This window comes from Lathyrus oleraceus, chromosome 5, assembly GCF_024323335.1.
Source record: "Lathyrus oleraceus cultivar Zhongwan6 chromosome 5, CAAS_Psat_ZW6_1.0, whole genome shotgun sequence".
Taxonomy (NCBI): Eukaryota; Viridiplantae; Streptophyta; class Magnoliopsida; order Fabales; family Fabaceae; genus Lathyrus; species Lathyrus oleraceus.
The window spans coordinates 619,517,324-619,543,192 of record NC_066583.1 but is presented as its reverse complement, the minus strand read 5'-3'; the positions used below and the strand labels follow the sequence as shown (position 1 = coordinate 619,543,192).

The window sequence follows — 25,869 nt, the reverse complement described above, 5'->3', positions numbered from 1 at the left end:
ATTGGAGGAGCACCCTGAGCAAATCTCCACTCTAAAGGAACAATGAAATGGAAGATCACTTAAATGACTGTTGTCTACCGCAAGGAAGAAAGTACATCGACAAAAGTCCCCGACCGATCTATGTTGGGATTAGGCATGGCAAAAAAACTATACCTAGCAACCCCCTTCTCAAATCTAACGAGAAAAATCTGATTTAATTGGGGGCAAGGCGGGTGTGGGGAAAACACGATTTTTAATTATGGGGGTTGAGGCGGGGGAAAAGGATGCTAGTACCCTCCTCGCCCTGCACCCACCTATTAAAATTAATTTATTATCCTTATTTTTATAACTTTATTACCCATTAACCTTTCTAAATCTTAAAATATCAAGTTTATTATAATTATTATTCATTTTTTTTAGTACAAATTAAATGAAAATGGCCAAGTATTATATATTCTTGAAATGATCAAATATTTAGTTTAACTATTGGTTTTTATTGCTATGAAAAAATATATTAAAAAAATATATAATTTATGCGAGTGAGGACGGGGAAACCCGTTCCTTGTTGGGGGAGGAGGTGGGGGGTAAATTGTTACCCCTAACTAGGTATGGGGCAGGGGCGAGGCTAGTATTGAAAGGCAGGGCGACGTTGGTAATGCTTAAACCTGCCCCACCTTGCCCCGTTACCATTCCTAGTTGAGCATTCCCAATGAAATTTTCCCCTCGTAATCGTTGCTACGATTGGGCAATTCGACGTATCCCACTTCCTAATTGACAACGGTATCTCCTATGACACCATGTATTCAGAGTTATTTGAGAAAATGGGGTTGGACCAAAGTGGTTTGCTGCCATGCGAAGGCTCTGATCTCTAGGCATTCAACGGAACCCATACCCGTCCCTGAGGATATATGGAGCTGATGGTTTCTATTGACAATGGAAAGGATATCATAGTGGTAAATTATCAATTTCTTATTTTTCCTTGTAGGAGTGTTTATAACTATATCTATGGATGAACCTTGCAGCCACGCTAGATGATATTGTCTTTCTAATGCACCTCAAGCTTAAATATCCCAACTTGTAGGGAGAATCTGCCACCATCAGTGTTGACCTAGATGGAGAAAAGAGAATATACCAGACCCTCTAGAAAGATTAGGAAAAAGGCATTACCATGAAGATCAATGTCGCTTCTCTCATCGGGAAACTCAACAAGATGGGTATTCATCCTCCAAAATATGGCTAAACCAACCAAAACGAGTGAAGGAATAAGCGGCAGCTAGCCCACCTGCTTATGTTTCCTACTGTTTGATCATATCAAATGATATTCCTGTATCATTTACCTCTCGTGTGCGTATATATTTGGAAATAGTAAATAAAGTGTTGCTTTTTGAAACGCTCTTTTCTTTATGACTATGCATATCGATAGTAAATTCGGGGTACGACCAAGGATATCAATTCTCAATACGCACATAAAGTCAGGAGTCTTATCTGAGACGTTTTATACATCCAACTAAAGTAATCAATTCCCCATATAAAGTCAAGGGTGTTGTTGGATATGCTTTCCACGTATGACTAAAGCAATCAATTCCCTACCTAAAGTTATAGGTGTTATTGGAGCTTCTTTGCATGTCCGACTAGAGAAATCGATTACCCACATAAAGTTAGAGGTGTTGTCAAAGAAACTTTGCACACCCGACTAAAGAAATCAATTTCCCTTCTAAAGTTAGGGTGTGCTATCGGAGACGCTTTACATGTTCCACTAAAATAATCAATTCCCCACATAAAGTCAGGGGTGCTTTCGGAGATGTTTTGCACGTCCGACTAAAGTAATCAATTCCCCACCTAAAGTCAGAGATATTGTAAGATACGCTTTGTACGTCCAAATAAAGCAATTAATTTCCCACAAGAAATAATGGTCCACCCCCGTCTTACAACTAGCCTTTCCAGATGTTATAGTGGGCTGACCACACGTCTACCTCTTATTGGGTTTTCATCTGGTAGGGGGAATGGGAACCCATCTTTAGTTGGGTACAACCCTAGTGATATCTAATTAGCTTTGAGGGAAGACCTTGTAAGTTCACAAAGATCCAAATTCGTGCACTTAGGATCATATAAATACACCTCAATTAGGTAACATGAAGCATTTAAATCAATAAATGTATTTTTACATATTCCTCAGTTATAAGGTACTATACAAATCGTACATAGAAAAAAATAAGAGAACGGAGGGCCTCGACAGGTCTAGTTCTACAAAGAAACAATTTACCCATCTTCGTCTGCTTGATCCGACCGAATTTGCTCCCTGAAAGTGTCAAAGGGTGATGGAATTACTCTAGTTCTTGTAAAGAATTTTCAAATGACTGTGAAACTGCCTCTAGGGTGGAACTCATACAATCTGTCAGCTACCGAGTTAGCTAAGCATTCTGAGAATGCAAGAACTTTATTCTTTTTAAGAAGACACAAAATTGCTTCAAACAATAGACATAGATTGGTCCTTCATTGCCACACACAAGATGATCCACTTGGTTGGAAAGAGAACCAACGAGCTTCAAGGGAAGCAAAACATTCTTCATCCCAAAAAGAGAGGTAGAAGTTTTATTTACTTAATGCAAGTACCTATCCCGCTGAAGCTTTACGTCACAGACGATGTCCTCCATCTGTTGCTTTTCAACATAGTGTCAATTAGGCCAAATAGCCTCCTAGTGACCACATTCACCAAAGGACAAAGCAACCGAGGCACATTGGGTATACTGATTTAGTGTACATAGTTCTTCCTCCAAAAAAGGCCCGGAAAGGTTAGCCAAATCAGCATAGTCCTCATCCATAGGAGGAGGTCGGTGATCCTAGGTAGAAACGAGATCCAGATCTCGTCACTAAGGGGCGAGCAATCAAGCCTAGGACCTTTGATAAAGTCGGTAATGCCTCCGCATCAACGTCATTCCTGATTGGATGTATTCCCCACTTTAGAAGTTGAAATCGCTCTTCATTATCCATATACTCTGCATACAATTATGGGTAAAGAAAATACATAAGAAATATGCAAATCAAAAATATCAGAAACATGAATATTCTATAGCTTACTAAAAATGGTTTTTCTCTCTTCCCGAGAGCGGACTCTTATTAACAATTGAACGTCAATAAGGAACTTTAAGTGTTTATTTTCAACCTCCTATACAAGACACATCCTCTTATGTATCCAAAATTATTGATAAACCTTATTAGCCGACCCTTCTGATACCAAGCCTCATTTGGGAGATCATTTTCACAGGATATGTAAAGAAGATTCCCCATCCAAAAGTGACACTCATTCCAATACTTAGAGAACAAATGGGCACATTTTCCATCCACTTCACCGCCGATGTCACAAACTGCAACATGAGCTTAAAGGTTGACGGGGGTTGCCAAAAGAACCGATCCTCGAAGAATTGAAGCTACATAAGATGTCTGAAACCATGAATAGTCGACTATAAGTAGAGTAATCCTCTACCCCTAATTCGAGGCATAGGATCACGACGACATCTAAAGATATGAAAAAAGAGAACCACACAAGGGTTTCCATTCACGTGATTACACCAATATTAGTAGACTTTCATGTATACCCAGCATGTAGGATGAAGTTACGAAGAAGCTATGACCAAATGTTCTTGAACCTCTATCTCAAAGACAATGAATGAGAGACGAAGACCCGTGGTAGAAAAATTGCATTCATAAAAAAGAAATAATGCAAGCGCCATACTTGTCACATATTCTTTTGTCCTCATAAGGACTCAAAATTCCCCAATCAAAAGGCGAACCAACTCCTGTAAAAACTTTGTCAAGAGCACATGCCTTAGCAAAAACAAAAGCAATGGAAGAGTAAATAGGATCCATCCAAGAAGATGAAGTATCCTTTTGGGCTTGTGAATACTTTTATGTGATTTCTGCTCAGACTGCACTAAATTTACAATTGCTTGAAAATGAAAGGCTATTAGACTTGAAAAGAAAGATTCATAATAAAATGGAATTTATCCTACTAAAAGAAAGATTATATTCTAGCATACAAAAAGGCTTCACCAAACACATCTAATTACTCACACGTAACACTCACGAGTTTTGGTTCACAAGAGTTATAATGATGATAACTTTCGGAAAGATCTTTGAAGTATGGTGCATTAAATGTACGATTCCTTAAGAGCTAAAACAATTTTCCTTCATCTATATTAAAGAGATCATGGTTGGTCGAAATATGAAGTTGCAATATCAAGCCCCCTCTTACCTATACCTCGACAAGGGCTTGAAGGTCAACTATTATATGACAACCATATTGTCCCCGACCAACCATTAGCATGGGGTCTCACTCATTCTTTAATCTTCCCATGACACAAAGATTATCATCCTAATAGTTACAAGAGATCTCAGTTGCAAGTGCATCCAACGACTCTCTGCAAATCATGACTAACAAATAGCTAGTTCATTACCTCTCTCTCTCTCCCCCTCTCTCTCTCAAATTAAGGTGACATGTTTCAAATTCAATTTAATTTCACTCTTTTTTCTCATATACTGACTTGAGCATTGGAGTGCTAACCTTGCAGGTCCTTCCACTTCACCATATCGGAAGCTACGATCCACCATTATTGTCGTTCCTCCTCTCATTTCTGGTTCGAGAATGAAACAAGTTCGACTTATACAAAAGTTTTTAAAAGGTTGGGTTAAAAAAAATCTTATTTGAGTATATATTATTCATGAAATAATTTAAAAAAAATCATAAAAATATTATTTTAAACAAACAAATTAAATCATAACATTAATTTCCGATTAAGTAAACAACAAATGTTTGATCAAAATGCAAACACCATGATATATCACTATAAGAAAAAGCTCAAGTTATTAGTATAAAACTCCTCATAAAACACAAAAAGCTTTCGCAACACATGAATATCTGAAGGGAAAAGACCCCTCGGAAAAATGGTCACAACTTTTTTGCCAGAGATAAAATCTCTCGCAACATTCCTAAAGGTAAACCCCTTACAAAGTCTGACTTATGGCATTCCACTCAACTAGCGTGCAAATAGGATGCTAAATCAATGCGTGTTTATTAAGAAGGGGCAAAAATATGGTAACACGTTAATAATTTTAAAAGTTGCGAGGGGTAAAACCCAAGGCAACATGCTTACATTTTATTAATACAAGATTATTTATTATAATTATATTATTAAAAATATTAAAATAATATATATATATATATATATATATATATATTATATATATATATATATATATATATATATATATATATATATATATATATATAGATAGATATATAAATATATAATTTTAATATTTTTAATAAATAAATTATAATAAATAAATTTTAGATATTTATAATTTTTAATATTTCTAAAATCACAATTCAAATTTTAGATGGACATTCACTTTGTTCAAAAGAAGGTCGCTCGTGGTCAAGCCTGCGTTCTTCATGTTCTTTCCCGACACCAGATTATTGATATCTTCATCAAATGCCTCCATAGAGTTCTCTTTGATGATTTTCTGACCAATCTAAGCGTCCTTCAACCTCCCGCTTAGACTGCTGGGATGTGATAGAATCTTTACTTATTTGTTAAAGAATATTTGTATATAAGTCTCACATTGACTATATCATGTAATTAACTATAAATCTCTCTATATATAACACAGTTTTCATAGTGCTATTCTAACATAGTTTATTCAAATATCTCTCACTCTCTTACAATATCATATGACATAGACATCGAATGCACGAAATGATAGGATCCTACATACTACATGGATTATAAAGGTACACGTTATAAATGTGAAATGTGAGATCCCCTGAAGGTGAGAAAAACACAAGAATGGTGGGTTGAATTATGTTAGACTTTTTCTTTCTTTTTCAAACCCTTAGCCAAATTATAAACACAAAGTATAGAGTCTGAATCAGAGATTAGTGATAAGCAGCATATAAGGAATGAAAGAAAGAAGAAGACACACAAAGTTGTCCCGATTCCTCTTACAAATCGCGAGTAGTCCAATCCCCTTGTACTTACAAGAGATTTTCACTATAATCACACATGATTACAATTTGCTCAAGCACGCATACAAGAGACCTCTAAGGCTCAAACAAAAAGTAAGAGACTTCTATGTTCAAGCACACAAGCAAGAGACTTCCAATGCTCAAGCACACAAGCAAGATACTTCTATACTCAAGCACACAAGCAAGAGACTTCAAATGCTCAAACAATAACACTACAACAAACAAGACCTTAGACAGCGCTTTTTTTAGCCTTAGACAGCGCTTTAAAGCGCTGTCTAAACCTCCGCTGCTAAAGGTTTAGACAGCGCTTTTTTAAATCTTAAAAGCGCTGTCTAAGCCCCCCCCCCCCCCCCCCCCCCCCCCCCCCTTAGACAGCGCTTTGGCCAAAAGCGCTTTCTAAGATCCTCCTATTTTAATTTTTTTAGGTATACCTTAGACAGCGCTTTTCAAAAAGCGCTGTCTAAGCCCCCCCTTAGACAACGCTTTTACCTAAAGCGCTTTCTAATCCCCCCCTTAGACAGCGCTTTTTACAAAAGCGCTGTCTAAGGTATACGAAAATTTTTGAAGCTTTTGTTTTAAACCACATTTTTTCCAGGTTTAGGGTTTAAATTAAAAAATATTTTTAATTTAAAACACATCCCATTGAAATTTGATAAGGTTGGGTAATGGGTTCTGTAAACTGAGGTTCTATGTTGGATCACATAGACTTGTTTAAAATACTAAACAGTAATTTAGGGGGAATTTTCTGTCCAAAATTCAAAATATTTGAAACTAGTATTCAATAACCAAAATAAGATCATGCCCAGTAAAATAAACATAATTAAAATATCTTTTATCAAATCACAGTACAGAACTTCAAAAGCAAACAAAAATTACCAAAACTGATAAGAACTTCACCATACAGAAATCGGGAATTACTTTCAACATAGATGATAAAATCTCTATACTAAGAGTGCCAACCAAATCTCATATGCCAGAAAATGCCTTCTTTGCACCACTGGATGATCCAGCTGGGATGACTTTCAATACATTGAACCTCACTGTCTTGGAGAGTGGCCTATAGAAGTGGCACAAGTAAAGGCTTAGTCACACACATACATATACCAATATCTATATGATAATATACTAAAATAAAAGTATCTATGGGTTAATACAGAAATGATAGAATTCTGCTAGAGTTTCACCTGCATTGACCAATAATGACATGATCACCTTCCTTAACACGGAAGGCAGGTGACACATGAGCTGGAATGTTGGAATGCCTCTTCTCATACCTAAGTAGAGCACGTAAGGAAAAAGGTTTTACAAATTATGTTTATCCAAGCATGCAAATTAAAAATGAAGAGCATGCCATTAAAGGAGAATACCTCTGATATTTCTTAATGAAGTGAAGATAATTCCTCCTGACAATAATAGTCCGATTCATTTTGGCACTGTGACAGGTTCCGGCTATGATACGACCACGGATGGAAACATTGCCAGTGAATGGACACTTCTTGTCAATAAAGGTTCCTGTATTTGAAATTCAAAGGTCATTTCTGTATTAGAAGCAGAAATAAAATAACCATAACCATATAATCATACAGAGATATATTAAGAATAGTCTGCCTCTATATATTGAGACCATTATTCTGTTTGCAATTAACACTTTCATGAAGCAAGATACAAGCATTTACATTTGCCCCACATATATACCAATTCTTTCAAAATAGATACCAAAACCATTCATTAAAAAGCAACACCTAATAACTTGAACAAGTATTGAGGATTTCTAAGCACATCATAGAGACCCGAGACCTCAATACTTCCAATAGGAATACAATACAAAACACACAACAAAAACAGAGTTGGCAACCTCACAAGTATGAAATCATAGAAAAATATAGAGATGTAATTAAGCATCCACTACACAAATCCAAAATGCTCTAGTAGTATTCTATTGCATTATTTCTATCTTTCTCTAATTTTGATTTGCATCAATTCGCTATCAAAGTGTGTTCATCACTCATCTCCTTCAAAAGGCTACATTTATACATTCAAAACCAAACATCAACACACTCTCGAAGACACTCCATATATATACAAACACTGAGATATATAAATACAGAGAGAAAGGAACCTTCGATGGCTTCTTTGGGGGTCTTGAATCCAAGACCAACAGATTTCCAGAAGCGATTTCCACCTTTACCGGGCCTCTTCCCCTTACCAGATTTCTTCGAGCTACGAAATTGAGCAAAAACAACAAACAAATATGGATCAACAATCATCACAGTTAAAAACAAAACACACATTGAGATATGAAGTGCTGAATATACCATAAAAACACTTTGGGTTGTTTGAGATAAGCCTTCTCAGTCTGTAACAGATTAAAAAATACACATCAATGGAAAATCGAAACATAGCAGAATGAAAAAACGAAAAACGAAGCAACAAGAAGTTACTTGTTCAGCCATGGTGGAATTGCGGAGGAGGGATTTGGTGAAGCCGCACGCACTGGAAACCTTCTCGCTCAGATTTTTGGTAGAGGATGAGAAACCCTAACCTGATTGTTATATGTCTACCCGGTCAAACCTTAAACCTAAACCTGATTGTTCTAATTTTTTTTTAATTGAAAGACTTTAAACAGCGCTTTCTCAAAAGCGCTGACTAAGGTCTATATTTAAAAGCGCTTTCTAAAAGCGCTGTCTAAGGGGGGGTCTTAGACAGCGCTTTCTAAAAGCGCTGTCTAAGACCCCCCCTTAGACAGCGCTTTCATTATTTTTTTAGAATATTTTCCGTATTTTATTTTTATTTTAACCTTAGACAGCGCTTTCTTTTAAAAGCGCTGTCTAAGATGCGCTGTTAAAAAACCTTTTTGGCGTAGTGTAAGTAAGAGACTTCTAATAATCTACCTAAAAAATAAAAGATAGTTTAAGGTAATACACTTGATATACAATAAGAGGTGTAGGAAAAATACAATTCAAGAAGACTCTTTAAGACTTAGGGATTTCTAAGAAATACAAGGATAAGAAATCCTAAGTTAAACTTGTGCTTATGTTTTGATAGAGTAACTGCCCTTTGAATGTCAATGGCATGTTATTGTTCTTTAAGTCTTCAGCTCCTTATATAGAGAAGGAAAAGATTCGTTGGAGAGTTTGCACAAGAGATTCTTTGAGAAGCTTGAATAGAGGCATCGAGATGTTTCTTCAAATGGTTAATGTCGTTGAAATGCCATTTGAAATCCCTTTGCTACAAAATGAATTATACTTTCCATCTTAGTTATCTTATTGATCAGTGCATTTTGATGCACATTCTTCTATAATTGTACTTGGGCATTTATCTAGTTTATTTTTCTTATTTTACTATTTTATTATGTTTTTAGATTTAAATTTATGGTTGCCTTTAATCTACTTTCGTTTGCTATTTTCAGTTTTAGCGGTTATTTGATACCTGTCCACTGTTCAGATCATAACTTGAGATACGGGATGCCGATTTGCAAGTTATGACATGTGTTGGAAAGTTAAGAGAAAGAGCTACAACTTTTATGTTGAAGCCAAAAGATAATTCAGAGTGCAGACGTCTCAATTAATTCGTTGAAGTTTCGTACTTTAGGAAATATTTTTTTTGGGCCATTTGTTGGGCCAAATTTAGGTTTTCCGGCCCAGTTTGAATTATTAGTGAAACCCTTATTCTGTTTAAAAGGGCAGCCGCGATACTGTAGCAAAGACACATTATTCACGATAACTTTTTGCTTTTGTAGGATCATGAAGAGGATTTCCAAGGCTTTGAGGTTTTTATCCTATTAATTTAATTTCGTTTCTCTTTCAATTCTATTCTATGAAAATTCATTTGCTTAATCTGTATTTTATGGAATGGTTTTGATTAAATTCATATGATTGCATTCCTAACTATTAATCGTTATTTTCGTCGCTTTGTTGTTAAATTGCGTTTGTAAATTGTGTTTGCTTAATTCACGATTGTATTTATCTGTTTGTTTAATTCAGAATATAGGAATATAAATCTGTCATATATCTATTGCGCTTGTCAATCGAAATTGAATCGAATAGAGATCGAAACCGCTTAGGGAATTGGTAGGTAAAAACCAATGATTAGCCGGAAACCGGAAATAGTAGATTTACTTATTTTATAATCGCTTATTTTAATCACTTTTTTTGCTTTGTTTTCTAAATCGACCACTAAAACATAACTCCCCCTTAAATCGATTTCATTAGGTTAAGAATAATACAAGAATCTTTGCGATACGATACTCGAGGTGTCGCTTCCCGTTTACTATATTTTATTACTCGTTTTTGACCCGTGTGCAACAGCGGATCAAATTGGCGTCGTTGCCGGGGATTCTTTTAGATTTTAACCATTATTATAGTCTAACTATTATTATAGTCATAGGTGTTGTGTTTTAACATTTTTTTGCCCTAACTTTCTTGTGTTAGGATGTTTTTGCGTTTTAGGATAAAAGAAAATCTATTTTTTTAAGAAAATCGTCTCAAATTATTCTGATTCTTTGTCGATTAACTAGGAAAAAATTAAGGATCAAAAATCTCTATTTAGAGACTAAATAGTGGAAGTCATCCTAAAAACCCGAAATTCCTTATTTTTCTATTTTTTTTTTATTTTTTTCTTTCTGTTTTGATAGTTTCAGAAAATTCCGAATAAATTCTCAAAAATTTTAATTGATGTTATTAGATTAATTTTTATTTTTTTTATTTTTTTCCTTTTATTTTAATATTTTTTTTACGTATTTCAATTGTTTATTCTTAATAGGGATATTGTCCGTATTTTCCTATTTGTTGCTACATTGCTGAATTATTATGTGTTTTCTCATTGTTTGTTGATTTTTTTTTCTATTGAGTTTAATATGGCTTACCAAAGAACTATGAGAGAACTTGCTGCTCCTGATATGAATTACAATGGTTTATGTATTGAATATGCTGATGTTACTGTTCCTTTTGAGTTGAAATCTGGTTTAATACACTTGTTGTCAAGGTTTAGTGGTCTTGCAGGTGAGAATTCGCATAAGCATCTTAAGGAATTTCAGGTTGTTTGCTCTACACCATTGAGACCTGAAGGAATCACCGAAGATCACATCAAGCTGAGAGTCTTCCCGTTTTCACTACAGGGTGCTACCAAGGATTGATTATATTATCTTGAGTCGAATTTTGTCACGACTTGGAATGATTTGAAGAGAGTCTTCCTAGAGAGATACTTTCCTGCCTCTATGGTTACATCAATCCGAAAATAAATATGTGGTATTAGACAGGGAAATGAGTCATTGGATGAGTATTGGGGGAGATTCAAACAATTAGTATCCAGTTGCCCTCAACATCAAATTACCGAACAACTACTTATTCAGTATTTCTATGAGGGATTATTACCAATGGATAGAAACATTCTTGATGTTGCTAGTGGTGGAGCACTTGTCGATAAAACTCCAGTTGCTGCTAAAGCCTTGATTGAGAACATGTCACTCAACTCTCAACACTTCACAACCATAAATAATTCTATGGTCCAAACAAAAGGTGTGAATGACATTCAGGTTTCCTCTTCCAACAAGGCTTTAGAAACCAGAATTGAAGAGCTTACTTCTTTAGTGAAACAAATGGCAGTGAGTAAACCTCAAACAGCAAAGTTGTGTGGTATTTGTACTTCTACTGAACATCCTACTGACACATGTCCTATTCTTCAAGATGATTCGGTCACTCAGTTGCCTTAAGCATATGCAGTTAACTTTTTCAACCAAAGCAACAATCAGAAAGGGTACAACATTAGAGGATCTCCACCTCTGCACCTTCTGGACCTTCATTAGAGGATCTTGTCAAACAAATGGCTGTGAATAATCTCCAATTTCAGCAACGAACAGATTCCAGTATTCAGACTTTGCATACACAGGTTGGATAGCTTTCCACTTCGATGAATGCCATGCAGCAAGCCCAAGGAGCAAACCAACTTCCTGCCCAAACTGTTGTGAATCCAAAAGGCCCTAATGCTAATGTGAATGCAATTTCGTTGAGATCCGGGAAGGTAACAGAACCAGCCCTAGAAAAAAATAAAAAAATTCTTGAGGTAACATCTGAACTTTCTTCACCTTCTTCACCTTCTTCTGTTGTGGTAGAAACTGAAAAGAATAAAGAAAAAGAATATGTACCACCAGTCCCTTTCCACATAGAGTTCTGAAAAATAAAAGAATTGAGGAAGGAGACAAAGAGAGGGAGATCTTGGATGTTTTTAGAAAAGTTGCGGTAAAAATTCCGCTTCTTGATGTCATTAAGCAGGTTTCTAAGTATGTAAAGTTTATGAAAGATTTGTGTACAAACAAGAGGCGGATGAAAGGTGGTGAGAGAGTCAACTTGGGAAGAAATATTTATGCTTTTATTCAGCCCAAGCCTCATTCTGAAAAAGTACAGGCGAGCAAAATGTTTCAGCCATCTCTCAGGTCTTGCCACAAAAGTGCAAGGACCCGGGAACTTTTATTATTCCTTGTACCATCGGAGATAAGCAATTCGATAATTGCATGCTTGATTTGGGAGCGGACATTAATGTTATGCCTACTTCTATTTATAATAACCTTTGTCTTGGTCCTTTGCAGCATACAGGTTTAATCGTTCAGTTGGCGAACATGAGCAATGCCCGCCCTACTGGTATAGTGGAAGATGTCCTTGTTCAAGTTAACGATTTGATTTTTCCTGCAGATTTTTACATCCTGGACATGGAAGGAGAAACTAAGTCAAGCAAGGCTCCCATCATTTTAGGCAGACCGTTCATGAAAACGGCGAAGACAAAAATTGATGTTGACGATGAAACCATGTCCATGGAATTTGGTGACATTGTCACAATATTTAACATCTTCGATGCCATGAAACATCCCTTGGAGGAGCACTCTGTTTTTCATATTGAGTTGATATCTAATTTGGTTGATGAAACTTATTCTGAATTGTTTTCACTTGATTTTCCATCCTTACTTGGATTTGATGATGTTTACTCATGTGTTGATTGTACTGACACTAACATTTGTGTTGTATGTGCTGAGATTGATGCTACCTTACAGGGTGACAAGTTTCCTACAGGTGAAGTTGTTGTAAGCGAAGTTGTTTATGCAGTTGATGCTCTCGACATCCCGGCTTTCCCAAACATATCATGCATTGAACAACCATATTCTTTAGAGCCTAAACCACTTCCCGAGGATTCATATTATTCATTAAAGCTTCAACTTAATCAGAAATATAAGAAGAGAATTGGATGGACCTTGGCTGACACTCGTGATATTAGCTCATCCATATGTATGCATAGGATCTCACTTAAAGATGAAACAAAAGTAGTGAGGTAACCTCATAATCCTTTAATTCTTGATGTCGTAAAAAAGGAGATCACTTTCACGTATCCATTCAACACTTTTACTTATCGAAGATACTTTTTTGATCCTGGAATACAAGACAAATGCACTAATCAAAATTTCAAGGTCAACAGACACTCCCCAAAGCTACTCCATGAGAACCCGACTTTGGAAGAAGAGACTGTAGAAGAGATCTCTTCGGGAAAGGTTGCTTATGCAATCACTTATCCGCTTTGACTCCTCGAGTGTGTTCTTTCCTTTCTCTCACTCTTATTTTATATTTATACTTTTTCATTGCGGACAATGTATGTTTTAAGTGTGGGGGAGAGAACCATTTATTTGTTTTGTTTTCTTTGTTTTTTCTCTGTTTTGGTTTTTGTTTGCTTTCTTAAAAAAAATTGCATGTTTTTTTTCTTTGGTTTTTGAGTTACAATTATGAGTATTTTTCTTAGTTCTCTTGACTAAAGTCTTGTGGTGTGATGTGAAAAATTTGTTGTGCATTTTTAGTATGATAGGTATGACTAAACTCTAAATTGTATATCTTTAGCAGTAGATCATTAACCCTGGTGAGCTTTGAGCCTTATATGGATAACATACAAAAGTCCATCTCTTTCTTTCTTGTGTGATTCACTCATGTCTGTTAGTCTCTAGAACTTGAATTGACTCTTGTTGATGTTTTGTTTACTTGTGCACACTGATATGATAAAGACAATTTTGTTTTTGTTTTTTTGTTTTTTTTAGCCAGTTAGCCAAAAAGCCAACCCTGAAATAATTTCATCCCTTGTTTGAAACCCCCTTGAGCTTATTCTCTTTTTTTTTTTTGTTTAAAACTCATTACAAGCCGTGAAGTAAAAAACAATGTTATCACCATATTCAAAGGGTTGAAAGAGTCTTGTTTGGAGTTGTGGGGGGTTGAATAATTATGTTTATAATATTTCAGAAGTTGGCAAAAAAAGAAAAAAATAGAAAAAGAAAATAGAAAAAAAAAGAATGAAGAAATAGAAGGATAAGAGGAAGAAAAAAATAGAAGGCTAAGAGGAAGAAAAAAATAGAAGGCTAAGAGGAAGAAAAAAAAGGAATTGTGTTTGTAATATTTCAATACATGTCAATACATACTCCTTCAAAAAAATGAATAAAAAGAGGAAGGAGAAGAGAAAACAATTGCTATAAAGTTGTTCAAGTGAATGAAATATTTTGTAAATTCAACTCCAACAGTTTTTTCAAGTCTCTTTTATCTCTTTGAATTTTAGCCTAGTACCTCTTAGGATTTATCTCACCCTTACCTTGGCCACGTTACAACCAAATAAAAGTCCTTTTGATCTTTGTGTGCATGTATTTCAACTGTGGATGTTAGAGTCCTTTCAAGCTTATGGTAGTACTAATTTTCATGTTGTGCTTTGAGTGTAAACAGTTAATCTAAGCACTTGAGAGTTGAGTGAATTATATCCTGTGAGGATCTTACTGCTGTTGATGTACTTTTTGGTAATCTGTTTTTCTATTTGCTTTGGATGTCACAAAAAGTTGCTTACTAACACCATATTATTGAAGCTTAGACTTAGAATTATGCTTATACCTTGTATCTTGAAAACTTTTGGAAATGCATGCTCTGTTTTCTTTCCTTTTGTTTTGAAATTGTAATTTTGCTCGGAGTGCAAAAGTACAAGTGTGAGGGGAATTTGATCAGTGCATCTTGATGCACATTCTTCTATAATTATACTTGGGCATTTATCTAGTTTATTTTGCTTATTTTACTATTTTATTATGTTTTTAGATTTAAGTTTATGGTTGCCTTTAATCTATTTTCGTTTGCTATTTTTAGTTTTAGCGGTTATTTGATACATGTCCACTGTTTGGATCATAACTTGAGATACGGGATGCCGTTTTGCAAGTTATGACATGTGTCGGAAATCTAAGAGAAAGAGTTACAACTTTTATGTTGAAGCCAAAAGATGATTTGGAGTGCAGATGTCTCAATTAATTCGTTGAAGTTTCGTACTTTAGGAAATATTTTCTTTTGGGCCATTTGTTGGGCCGAATTTAGGTTTTCCGGCCCAGTTTGAATTATTAGTGAAACCCTTATTCTGTTTAAAAGGGTAGTCGCGGTACTGTAGCAAAGACACATTATTCACGATAACTTTTTGCTTTTGTACGATCATGAAGAGGAACTAATCTTCTAGAGTCAATCTACTGTAACCGGATTTCCAAGGCTTTGAGGTTTTTATCCTATTAATTTAATTTCGTTTCTCTTTCAATTCTATTCTATGAAAATTCATTTGCTTAATCTGTATTTCATGGAATGGTTTTGATTAAATTTATATGATTGCATTCCTAACTATTAATCATCATTTTCGTCGCTTTGTTGTTAAATTACGTCTGTAAATTGTGTTTGCTTAATTCACGATTGTATTTATCCGTTTGCTTAATTTGGAATATAGGAATATAAATCTGTCATATATCTATTACGCTTGTCAATTTAAATTGAATCGAATAGAGATCGAAGCCGCTTAGGGAATTGGTAGATAAAAACCAATGATTAGCCGGAAACCGTAAATAGTATATTGACTTATTTTATAATCGCTTATTTTAATCACTTTTTTTGCTTTGTTTTCTAAATCGACCACTAAAACATAAACCCCCCTTAAATCGATTTTATTAGGTTAAGAATAATACAAGAATCTTTGCGATACGATACTCGAGGTGTCACTTCCCGTTTACTATATTCTATTACTCGTTTTTGACCCTTGTGCGACAGCGGATCACTTATCAGATTTTGCTTAAGTCTTCATGTGATTAAAATAAGATAAAGTACCCTCAGAGTTTGATAGTAACCTATCAGAGTCACCTTGATCTTTTCACTTTGACTGACTTCATGTTCTGGTCTTCAGAAGTAGACTTCTTCAAAGTATGGTCTTTAGAGGCTTACTTCTTCAGAGTCTGGTCTTTAGACATTTACCTCTTTAGATTCTGATCTTCAGAAGTAGACTTTTTCAGAGTCTGGTCTTCAGCTTCTGATCCTTCAGATTTTGATCTTTAAGCTTCTCTTTAGATGTTCACTAACAGAACCAATACTTAGATTATTCTTGAAATTTTAATTTATGGTCCTGCCCACTTGAATAAATATTAGTATACTAAATTGTTCTTTAAATACTCTGTTATCATCAAAACCTAAGGGATATGGAACAAAAAAAATTTGTTCCAACAATCTCCCTCTTTTTGATGATTACAAACACAAGTATTCAAGAAAAATGGTTGTTAATTTAATTAACAAGTTAACTTTAGGGTCTGAGGTTTGTAAGCTCCATCTGAGTTATATTCAGGTTAATTAAATTCAAACTTTAAAGCACAATTAATAAATCTTCAGAATCCGATGCTTAAATACTTATCTTACTCCCCTTTTGTCATCAACAAAAATAGACACAAAGAATAAGGGAAATAAGAAAAGATACTGAAGAAAACAAGTTATAAACTCAAAAGAGATTTGTCAAAAGCACAATAAACTTAAAAACAAATCCATAAATTTAAATGTTTAGGATTTTATCAAATCTGGATAAAAATGAATCAAAATCATATCCCTAGCTCTCCCTCTGTCATCAAATAATAGAAATCATTTGAAGACATAATCAATATAAAACGAATTTTAGAAATATGGTTGTAGTTTATCTAGAATGGTTGTAAATAATTCTTCAATTCTCGAGATGATTAATTCTTGTTCTGACAACTAAGCATTCAAAGATGAGGAGATGTGCTAGAGAGAGAAACAATAGCAGTTAAAACTGGGGAGATGTGCTTGAAGACCAAGAATGTATCTCTCTCTTATGTCCATTGATGCAAAATAAATAAAGTTGATTTTGCTTTATCCCAAACTCTATATAAACATGGTTTCTTACTAGCAAGGTCACATTCCTCTTTCTACCATTGAGCTCTTCTCATATCAGACAATCTGAGCAAATCATTTAAGGATACTAAGAGGGGCTCCTCTAAGGAAGTCATCAAGACTATTGGGAGGCACAAGGATGATAGGATCAATTCGTCTGAAGGTGCAAGAACGGAAGCTGGCGAATTGCAGGAGCATCTATGGTAGGAAGGACTTTAGAGTCAACGATAAATAATACTAAGAAAAAGAAGAATTTGCTGATGAAAGTGGATCAAACACCGATGAAGACCACATGACCTTCCTCATAATGGGTGGTTGGCCTGCAAACATAGTTTGAAAGTTGTAACCATTTGTAGTGCCTCTGTTAGCTTTTGAGAATGATTCTGGATTTGTAATAATTTCTTGATCAATAATAACTTATCCTTTTCTCATTGGATTTTTTTTATGATTCTCTTGGTACTAACATACTTTGAGTGAGCCATAAATAGAGATGTTTCAGAGAAGTTTTCAACCATTTCATCCAATGAGGTTTTAGGGTTTAAGGTTGAAAAGATTCATGTGTGAGTAGTGAGAGTTACGTTGTGTGTGAAAAGAGTGATACAATGAGTTTTAAAAAACGTTTTCATCACACAAACATTAAAAAAAAATTACGACTTAGGGGATGCCAAAACATGATTATATTTTAACCAAGAAAATAACTCCCAAAGGTTACTCAAACATTTTTTTACAGCAGTTAGAATATATATGAATGATGTCACACTTCTTTGCCTCAACAAAAAGCGCTTGGTTATATCCATCAATATAACTTAGAGTCTATAAGACATAAAATTCCCAGAGGGATTCTAACTTATGACCTTTTGATCCAGAGAGCATTCTCACTTATTGGACTAACTGGTACAAAGTCAAATATCCCAGAATCATAAATTAAACATCCAGAGCCTATACAACTTGAGATATATCATCTCGACTTTAATAAGACAAATCACACATGCACTTTCAACCTTTTGGAAAACTGCTCCCTTTTTATTAAAATCACCAAAAGAAATGTTTTTGTGCCTAGCTAATTGGCTAAGTAACAACTTTTTCGAAAACTTTCCATTTTTATACTTGATAATTGCTTATGTGAATGACCCTTGATTATTGATTTTGTGAATGGCCTAATCCATTGTCAGCATTAAAAATGTCCTGGATATTTTCCTTTTATTTCCAACTTTTATCCCGTAAATAGAAAGCTTCTTTCTCATTTCTAACACACTAGAAAATATATTTGATCTCTCTCTCTCTCTCTCTATTTTCTCACATTTGTCTTAGTACTTTTAAGAGTTATTTTTTTTTATATTTGTGAGGTATTATGATATGGTGTAAGGGAAAAATTATAAATTCTCATTGGGATAGATTTTTATTTGGTTGTGAGCTAAACCAAGTGAAAAGCTCTTATTTGATTGTCGAGGTAAATCAATTAAAACCTCTATTTTGTTGGAGAGGTCTCTGTTATTAAAACATTCAATCAGTTAGTGTGTTTAGCCTGTTGTTAAAAGCTTTATGTTGGTTATGGAGGTCACCGTAGTTAAAACTTCGTATTTGGTTTGGAAGTTAGCCATTGTATAAAACTCCAATCCTTGTATAAGGAGTTTCATGGGCAAATTCTAACAATAGCTCACATCATAGTGAAAATCTCAATAAGAAATTCTTTGGGAGATGAGTATCTCACTTTGTTAGACTGAACTTCTATAAATCTATGATGATTTTCTCTCTTCCCTTAACTCTTTACTTTCTAATCATTTATTTTTACTCCATTTTTATTCTTCTATTTTCACTGCTTTTAATCTGTTTTTTTTTTTTTGCAAAAGCTTTTTAAACTCCGATTTTGCAAAAGATTTTTATTCAAAAATGGTTTTTCAAATCCACACAATTCATCCCCTCTTGTGTTTAGAGTCATTTCACCAACACCATGGACATGAGCAGATTGTAATTCTTTTTTGATCAGCCAAAGCATATTTGTCTTGCCAAAAGGACGACTGGAAAGACCGAAGGATGATAAGGTAAATTGACTTCTTTCACTAATGTCGGCTTCATTCCTTATGGCATTTTAAGTACTTTTGCTTTAATTTTTTTAATGTTTTTGTAGGTTTTAATAAAGATTTCACAGAATCGTGAAAAAGAATAATATGTGCCATAATCATTCTAACTAGACAATTTTTATTATATTTTTCTATGAAAGTTGTGATGACTAAGGAATGAGAGAACTTGCATACAAGAATCTAAAGAAAAGAACAAAAAATGCAAGATTGAACGAAATTGTGTCGAACATGACAAGTAGTGTATAGCGATATAGAGCATGAAAATAAAAAATTCATTACTGGAAGTATTGTGGCGCACAAGACAGAAAATGCAGTGCAATTTTACGATCACAAGGCTAACATGTCACAAAAATCTCTGAATTGTGAAGTGCCATTAGGGTTGTGCAACGCGATTTTACGATGAACATGTTTTTTCTATAAATTTCCAAACGCGTTTAGTTGTTAGTGTTTCGAAACTTATGAGAGAATATGCATATTCAAACTCACTTACCTCTTTTGATTTTTGTTGACACAAATTATACAACACTTGCATTTTTACACAAACACTGCATTTGGATTAAGAAGGCCAATGGATCATCTCAACAAACTAGGCTCAAAACCTTAGAGACACTACGAAACCAATAAAAAAGATACATGTCGTAATGCTGAAGAAACCTTATATAGTCTGGGACAACGCCCAATTTATTCTCCTTCATCGCATTACCATGGGTGTTAAAAAACCTGATAAAGAGGTCGTCAAAATCCATCTAACAGACCCAATAGGATCCCATGAAAGATCTACGTCCTAGAATGGCTAAGAGGGTTGAAGGTCTATATAATGATCTTGACTTAATAGCTTACACGATCACATCTGATAAAGGTTGTAAGGGTCTTCAGATAAGGCGATCAATGCCCACTAAATTTGCACTACTGACATCATTCCCCTAAAAAGGTTATCTACCAAGAAGGTTCTAATAATGCATAACCTTAAGAGTAAGGACCACTGAACCGTACAAAGAAGATTATATGTAAATGTGAATTTAACACTCAACTTTTTCTCAAACATAAGGATTAATACCAAATTCGCTCCTCTATATGGGATGGGATGAGTTTAAAAATAGCCCATGTAACAAAACATAAATTTCACTCTTGTAATGTGAAAATTTCTTAATTTTAATTAGTCATTAAAATTATTCAACTTCTTTTATAACGTGACAATGACACCAGATATTTTCATCTGTTTTTAACTTTTTAAAATTAAATGGGCTCCACAACCAAAAAAAACACATGGATGCTAGTTTGATTTAAAAAACTAAAAAGATGAAAATAGTCGATGTGTCACTCTACATCTTCAAAATAGCTTACTAGTTTAATGAGAGGTGAAAATGAAATAATCATCTCATTATAGTGGTGAAATCCATGGTTTTTCAAAAGGGTTATTTTCATACTCGCCGGATATGATATGATAGTGAACGAATTGAAAATTAATCACAACTGTAATTTGGTAAAAATATACACATGCATCATCCAAATGATTTACAGTCTAGAAATCAAAGAGGAGCAACTAAATCATGTAATGTGCTATGCTTAGTATAACAATATACAAAAAAACAAATCATGGATGCAAGGTTCCATTCAAGTAATGAGACAAACTTTCCCTCATTGCCACACCCTTCTCTTCCACACCTTCACATATAAGTTGATGGTACCCTGAGTCATGATTATGATGATACAAACATAGCAATTCATCCTTCACTTCATCTTGCATGTCAATAACAATGTTGTGAAGTAAGCAACAGACCAGAATAATCCTCGGCAACCGATGCTTGTCCGGCCGCCACATATTTCCATGAATGATTCTCCACATTTCCTTCAGCCTTGCCAATGCTCTCTGTGCTACCAGTCTTGTTTCCAAATGCAGCCTATTAAACTTTGCTTTCTGTTCTGATTCTAAGAGTTCTTTTTCTTGATAAGGAACAACAAGGTAAGGTAGTAGAGGATAACCTGAATCGCCAATTATATATTCCCTTATTTCTGATCCTTCAGAAAGTTTTAATTTCTTTCCATTGAGTCTTTCTCCTTTATTGCAAAGTTTGTTGAAATTTGAGCTCTCGAATATCGACCAGTCCTTCATTTTACCAGGCCAACCGGTGACTATGTCGCAGAATTTCATGTCAGGATCAACTATTGCTTGCAAAACCATACTGTGATTTTTCTTATGATCCAGCCACGCGTTACTCGAGTGTTCGGATGCAGGTAAACACAATGTTATATGAGTAACATCAATGGCGCCGCAGCAATTGGGGAAGCCTTGTATTTTCTCAAATTTTGACTTGATTGTATTCATTTCCTCTTGTGTTGAAGGCCATTGTATATGATGAAGTGCTCTTTCTTCCATGGAAACCACAAATCGCCATGTGACTTGCGAAACAGTTGAGTGGCTTAGCCCAAATGAATCGCCAATTGTGACAAGGGAGTCACCAGTTCCTAATCTTCTTAATGACACAGCCACTTGATCAAACAAAGACATTGGCTTTCCGTTCGTAAATGTGAAATGCGCAGATTTTGTCGTTATATCATCCTTGACAAGTGAACATATGTACTCGAATGTCTTTCTGGAGATCTTTGGTGGTGACTTCTGAAGACCTGCAAATCAACACAAATTCTAAATGCTAATAATACAAACTTAAGAACTAAATTATTAGCATAGTTTAAGACAGTAACATGCTTGAGTTGCAGAATGCTATAAGATTAGAGAATGTTCCTAGCAATAACATGATCCTAGAACAATGTACCAAACTGACATCAGTAATGATCACACAACCGAAAAAACAGTAAAGTTTGAGCTGAACAATAGAATAATATGATGAACCTACAATAACAAAATTTAGCAGAAAGCACAAACAGATGAGAATCTTCATTGAAATTTAGGGCACACTGTCCACAAATTGTAATTGGAGACACTGAAAGGGGTTTCAAAATGAGGTTTAGGGTTCAAATTGAAAAGCAAGCGACACATTGATGATAGAAAAAACAAAAATGAGACATGAAAAGTGAATATACCGTTCATCTTGATTGACAAATCATTCCACCAATCTACAAGAATACCGTCTTTGTCAGATGAGTGAGAAGAAGCAGAAACGTTATTATTATTTTCTGTCTTTCTTCTCTTCTTCATTCCTCTCACAGGACCCATGAAAGGGGAAACAAAGTCTACAAGAAAGAGCTGAAAGGGTGAAACAGAAAAATAAAAGCAAATAGAAGAATGATAAATAACACAAGACTTACATATATGTTTGAAGCATGCAAGAAAAGAGACAAGTTTAGTGGAAAATAGAAGCAAAGAACATTAAGATGTGTTGGGTTGGTTAAAGAGAATGGTGAGGGAAGGACATAACATAGATAATATTTGGGTGTGTGTGCCTTGTGAAGAAGAAAAGAGAAAGAGTTTCATCAAACCATGTCAATAGATAGAGACAGATTCATACCTTAAAGATTTCTCTTCTTCGTTCACTTAAGAGACATAAATATATCAGTTTTTATTTTTTTTAATTTTCTTTATATATAATTAGAGAATACATCATAAATTTGTTATTACATATATTGTTTTTTCTCTTCATTTTAATATCTTTTATTAAATAAATATTATTATTGGGTAATAATAAAATATTTGTATATATATTTGATGAATTAGTTAAATTAATTTTTATATTTAATAAAAAATGAGAATAATCAAAATAACAATTATTTATTTTAAAAATCATAGGATAAATATATGTAAGTAAAAAATAATTAAATTTAATATTTTATAATATTTTGAAATTAAAAAATAATAATTATTATAAATCAATTACAATTTATCATACTTTATTGTTTAAACATTGATTTTCTGAAAATAAGTGCTAAGATAGATGTTAAAGAGTATAATTTATATATGAAAAAACTATTTTTCACTAATTTAATTAGTTAATTTAACTATTTTTCTATTTTCTAAATACAAATACAAATAATTATAATATTATAAAACTTATATATAAAATATATATTTATGGTTAAAAAATAAAGTTAATGTCTTTATTTTATATTGTCAACATAAAAATAAAACAAAAATTTATAATATATCAACTACTACCGTGGAAAAAATGAGTTATTTTTCACACTTTAAATTTTTAATATTTTTTTATTTAAAAATGAACTATTAAAGAAATCGTTTAAACATACAACTCATAGAAAAAAAATGAAGCACCATAATTTTTTTATAATAATAAAGATAGATTAATTTTTATTTACAGAAAAGAAAATCATTATTTTTATCTTCTTAAATAATATTAAAATATTCTTCATTTAGCAACCATTAGTATGAGTTGATTGTTGTAGAATTAATACCACAAAAATTAAAGAAAATTAATGTTCTCATGTATAATCATTTTTTATCTTAAAAATATTGAATTTATAAATAAAAATAAAAGAAAATTAAAATTGATATATCTTTCTCTCTCTTCTTTAAATAATATTTGTTTCTCTTTCTTATCTTTTAACTATTGAATTACTCTAACAGTATATAATTGCACATGAGAGGGTATAAGAGAAAAAATTGGAGGATCTAAATTCTATAATTTTGTTAAAGATAACTTTTTTTATTAAAAAAATTTAATTATCAAGTTTGAAATTACAATGATATTTAAGGTGGTTTAAGATATATATTTAAATATCATTTAGTCATTTAGAGTTGTTTTGTACTTAATACTTAGAATTTATAAATTATAACTTTAAATTATCAACATTAATAAATTTTTTGTTTTTTTAAATATAAATTTTCATATCACTATTTTAACACTTTTTTATTTTACAAAGTTAATATAATTATTTATTTTGTTAAGATCGATCGATTAATTCGTTTACCTTAACTAATGGAGTAAGTCATGAGAGAGAAAGTTCAATTTCTCTCTAACTTTTTCTAACCAAACTCCCTCATTCTCATATCATATTGTGTGGTTTCGATCATGAAAGGTTGGAAGCAGTAGAAAAGCACAAGAGGTTTTAGAACCATAAGGCTAAAAGTTGGGATAACGTAGGAAGTGAGAGGTGTGATACAACTGTGTTAGTTGGAATTTCGACGTTAAAGAAATGTTTGAGATGAATTAGAAAAGTTAAAGGAAATATTCTGAAAAGAATACGTGAATATGATTCTTTCGACAGAAAGAATTTTTAATCGAAGAAACCCCTTACGTAGAGGAAAATGTTGGTTTGAGACTTAGAAATATTTTTAGGTTCAACTACAATTCGACAGAGGCATTTTGTTGGAGTTGTGTTCGACGGAGCATAAATTCAAATAAGACTCATAACTGGTTTTTGGCCTTATCTGTTTCTTTGGAATAGCACGTGGAAAACTATGGATAGCGAAGTGCATGCAGACGAAAACGTGTCATCTTTTAGAGAAGAGACCGTTTGTTACAGTTATTTCGAATTAGTATAAATAGGAGTCTTAGTGTTTAGGATTCAAGGTGTTCCATCTTGTACAAAACTCGCAAATTTATTCTAAGTATCTGTGTATTGAGAAACAAGTTACTGAGAGAATGTACGTGTGATCACCATACTTTTACATTTTTATGAAATCATTTACATTTCCGCAACCTATCTTCATTGCAATTTTACTTTGAAGTCTTCTTTACATTGTCTCTTTATATTACTGCATTTATTTTTAAACTTTGAACGTTATTTTCAAACCAAGAGCATTGTCGAAATGTTCATCATTTACAAAAACCTAAATTAACAAAAACGCATGTCCTAGGATCCATCTAGTCGATCATGTGAGTAACCAAAGTATTTTTGAATTTGGAAGACTATCACTTGTTTACCAATTTCGACAGTAAACAAATTGTAGGAGAGAGTACTACTTTCTTTTTTACATCTTTATCAGATGATTATACCTCCAAAGATATGCAAGAAGTTTTCTCTCAGTTTGGGGATCTCTATGAGGTGGTCATTGTAATACCTAAACCCCAAAATAGTCAAATCATAGAATAATTCAAGTATTGATCATAACGCACATGTTTAAGATGTCACTCATCATAAAACAACACTTGTTCCAGAACACTTATCAATTAAGGTAAAACATTCTAATACACCTGACATCGCATGTTCACCTTCACTTAGGGTATCATCGCAGCAGAAATTATCGAATAAGCATGCTTCACAATAATTAATTCTCATTAAAATAGCTTATTTGAATTAAAACAATATGGAAAAAGTATCCACTATAACATAAGCTCAAACTTCAAGAGTATAACATACGGCTCTCGATTAGCAAAAATACAAACTGAATAAAGCAATCAAACGTTCCTAACCCCGATGTTACATGATCATAGCAAGACTTCTAAACAACGATGAATTAAAGGAAGTAAGTATGGGGGCTAACTTTCACTCACTGCAACAAACTCTACTTTTTAGTATATGTAAGATGTCCATGATCGACAACATCAAAGCAAAGGGGGTGAGAAATAACAAACTAATATAAACAATATAAAGAATACAAATCATGACACATCTCTCAGCAACATATTCTCACTCCCAAATCATGACAACATTTACATAATAACATCCA

At 33.6% G+C, this 25,869-nt stretch overlaps 2 protein-coding genes across 5 annotated transcripts; both read right to left on the bottom strand.

The window, feature by feature from the left end:
* Window positions 1-6,970: 6,970 nt before the first annotated feature.
* Window positions 6,971-8,457, bottom strand: LOC127082457 (40S ribosomal protein S11). Its single transcript, XM_051022696.1, has 6 exons — window positions 8,446-8,457; window positions 8,320-8,360; window positions 8,124-8,224; window positions 7,372-7,516; window positions 7,189-7,278; window positions 6,971-7,061 (listed from the first exon to the last, which is right to left on the bottom strand). The coding sequence occupies exons 1-6, from the start codon at window positions 8,455-8,457 to the stop codon at window positions 6,971-6,973; spliced, it is 480 nt and encodes a 159-aa protein (XP_050878653.1).
* Window positions 8,458-20,728: 12,271 nt separating this feature from the next.
* Window positions 20,729-22,775, bottom strand: LOC127087139 (protein ALP1-like). 4 transcript variants are annotated; one of them, XM_051027999.1, is made up of 3 exons: window positions 22,754-22,775; window positions 22,329-22,478; window positions 20,729-21,911 (listed from the first exon to the last, which is right to left on the bottom strand). In XM_051027999.1, the coding sequence occupies exons 2-3, from the start codon at window positions 22,459-22,461 to the stop codon at window positions 20,881-20,883; spliced, it is 1,164 nt and encodes a 387-aa protein (XP_050883956.1). In that variant the 5' UTR covers window positions 22,462-22,478; window positions 22,754-22,775; the 3' UTR covers window positions 20,729-20,880. The 4 variants fall into 4 exon arrangements, with proteins under 4 accessions (XP_050883956.1, XP_050883955.1, XP_050883953.1 ...); XM_051027998.1 differs by lacking the exon at window positions 22,754-22,775 and adding an exon at window positions 22,550-22,747; XM_051027996.1 differs by lacking the exon at window positions 22,754-22,775 and adding an exon at window positions 22,554-22,747.
* Window positions 22,776-25,869: the final 3,094 nt, after the last annotated feature.

Coding starts and splice junctions, on each gene's coding strand:
- LOC127082457 (XM_051022696.1), bottom strand. Junction 7,517..8,123: donor CCCCAAAGAAGCCATCGAAG/GTTCCTTTCTCT, acceptor TTTCAAATACAG/GAACCTTTATTGACAAGAAG. Junction 7,062..7,188: donor GTCATTATTGGTCAATGCAG/GTGAAACTCTAG, acceptor CCACTTCTATAG/GCCACTCTCCAAGACAGTGA.
- LOC127087139 (XM_051027999.1), bottom strand. CDS start 22,461: ATGGGTCCTGTGAGAGGAATGAAGAAGAGAAGAAAGACAGAAAATAAT. Junction 21,912..22,328: donor TTTGTCAATCAAGATGAACG/GTATATTCACTT, acceptor GTTGATTTGCAG/GTCTTCAGAAGTCACCACCA.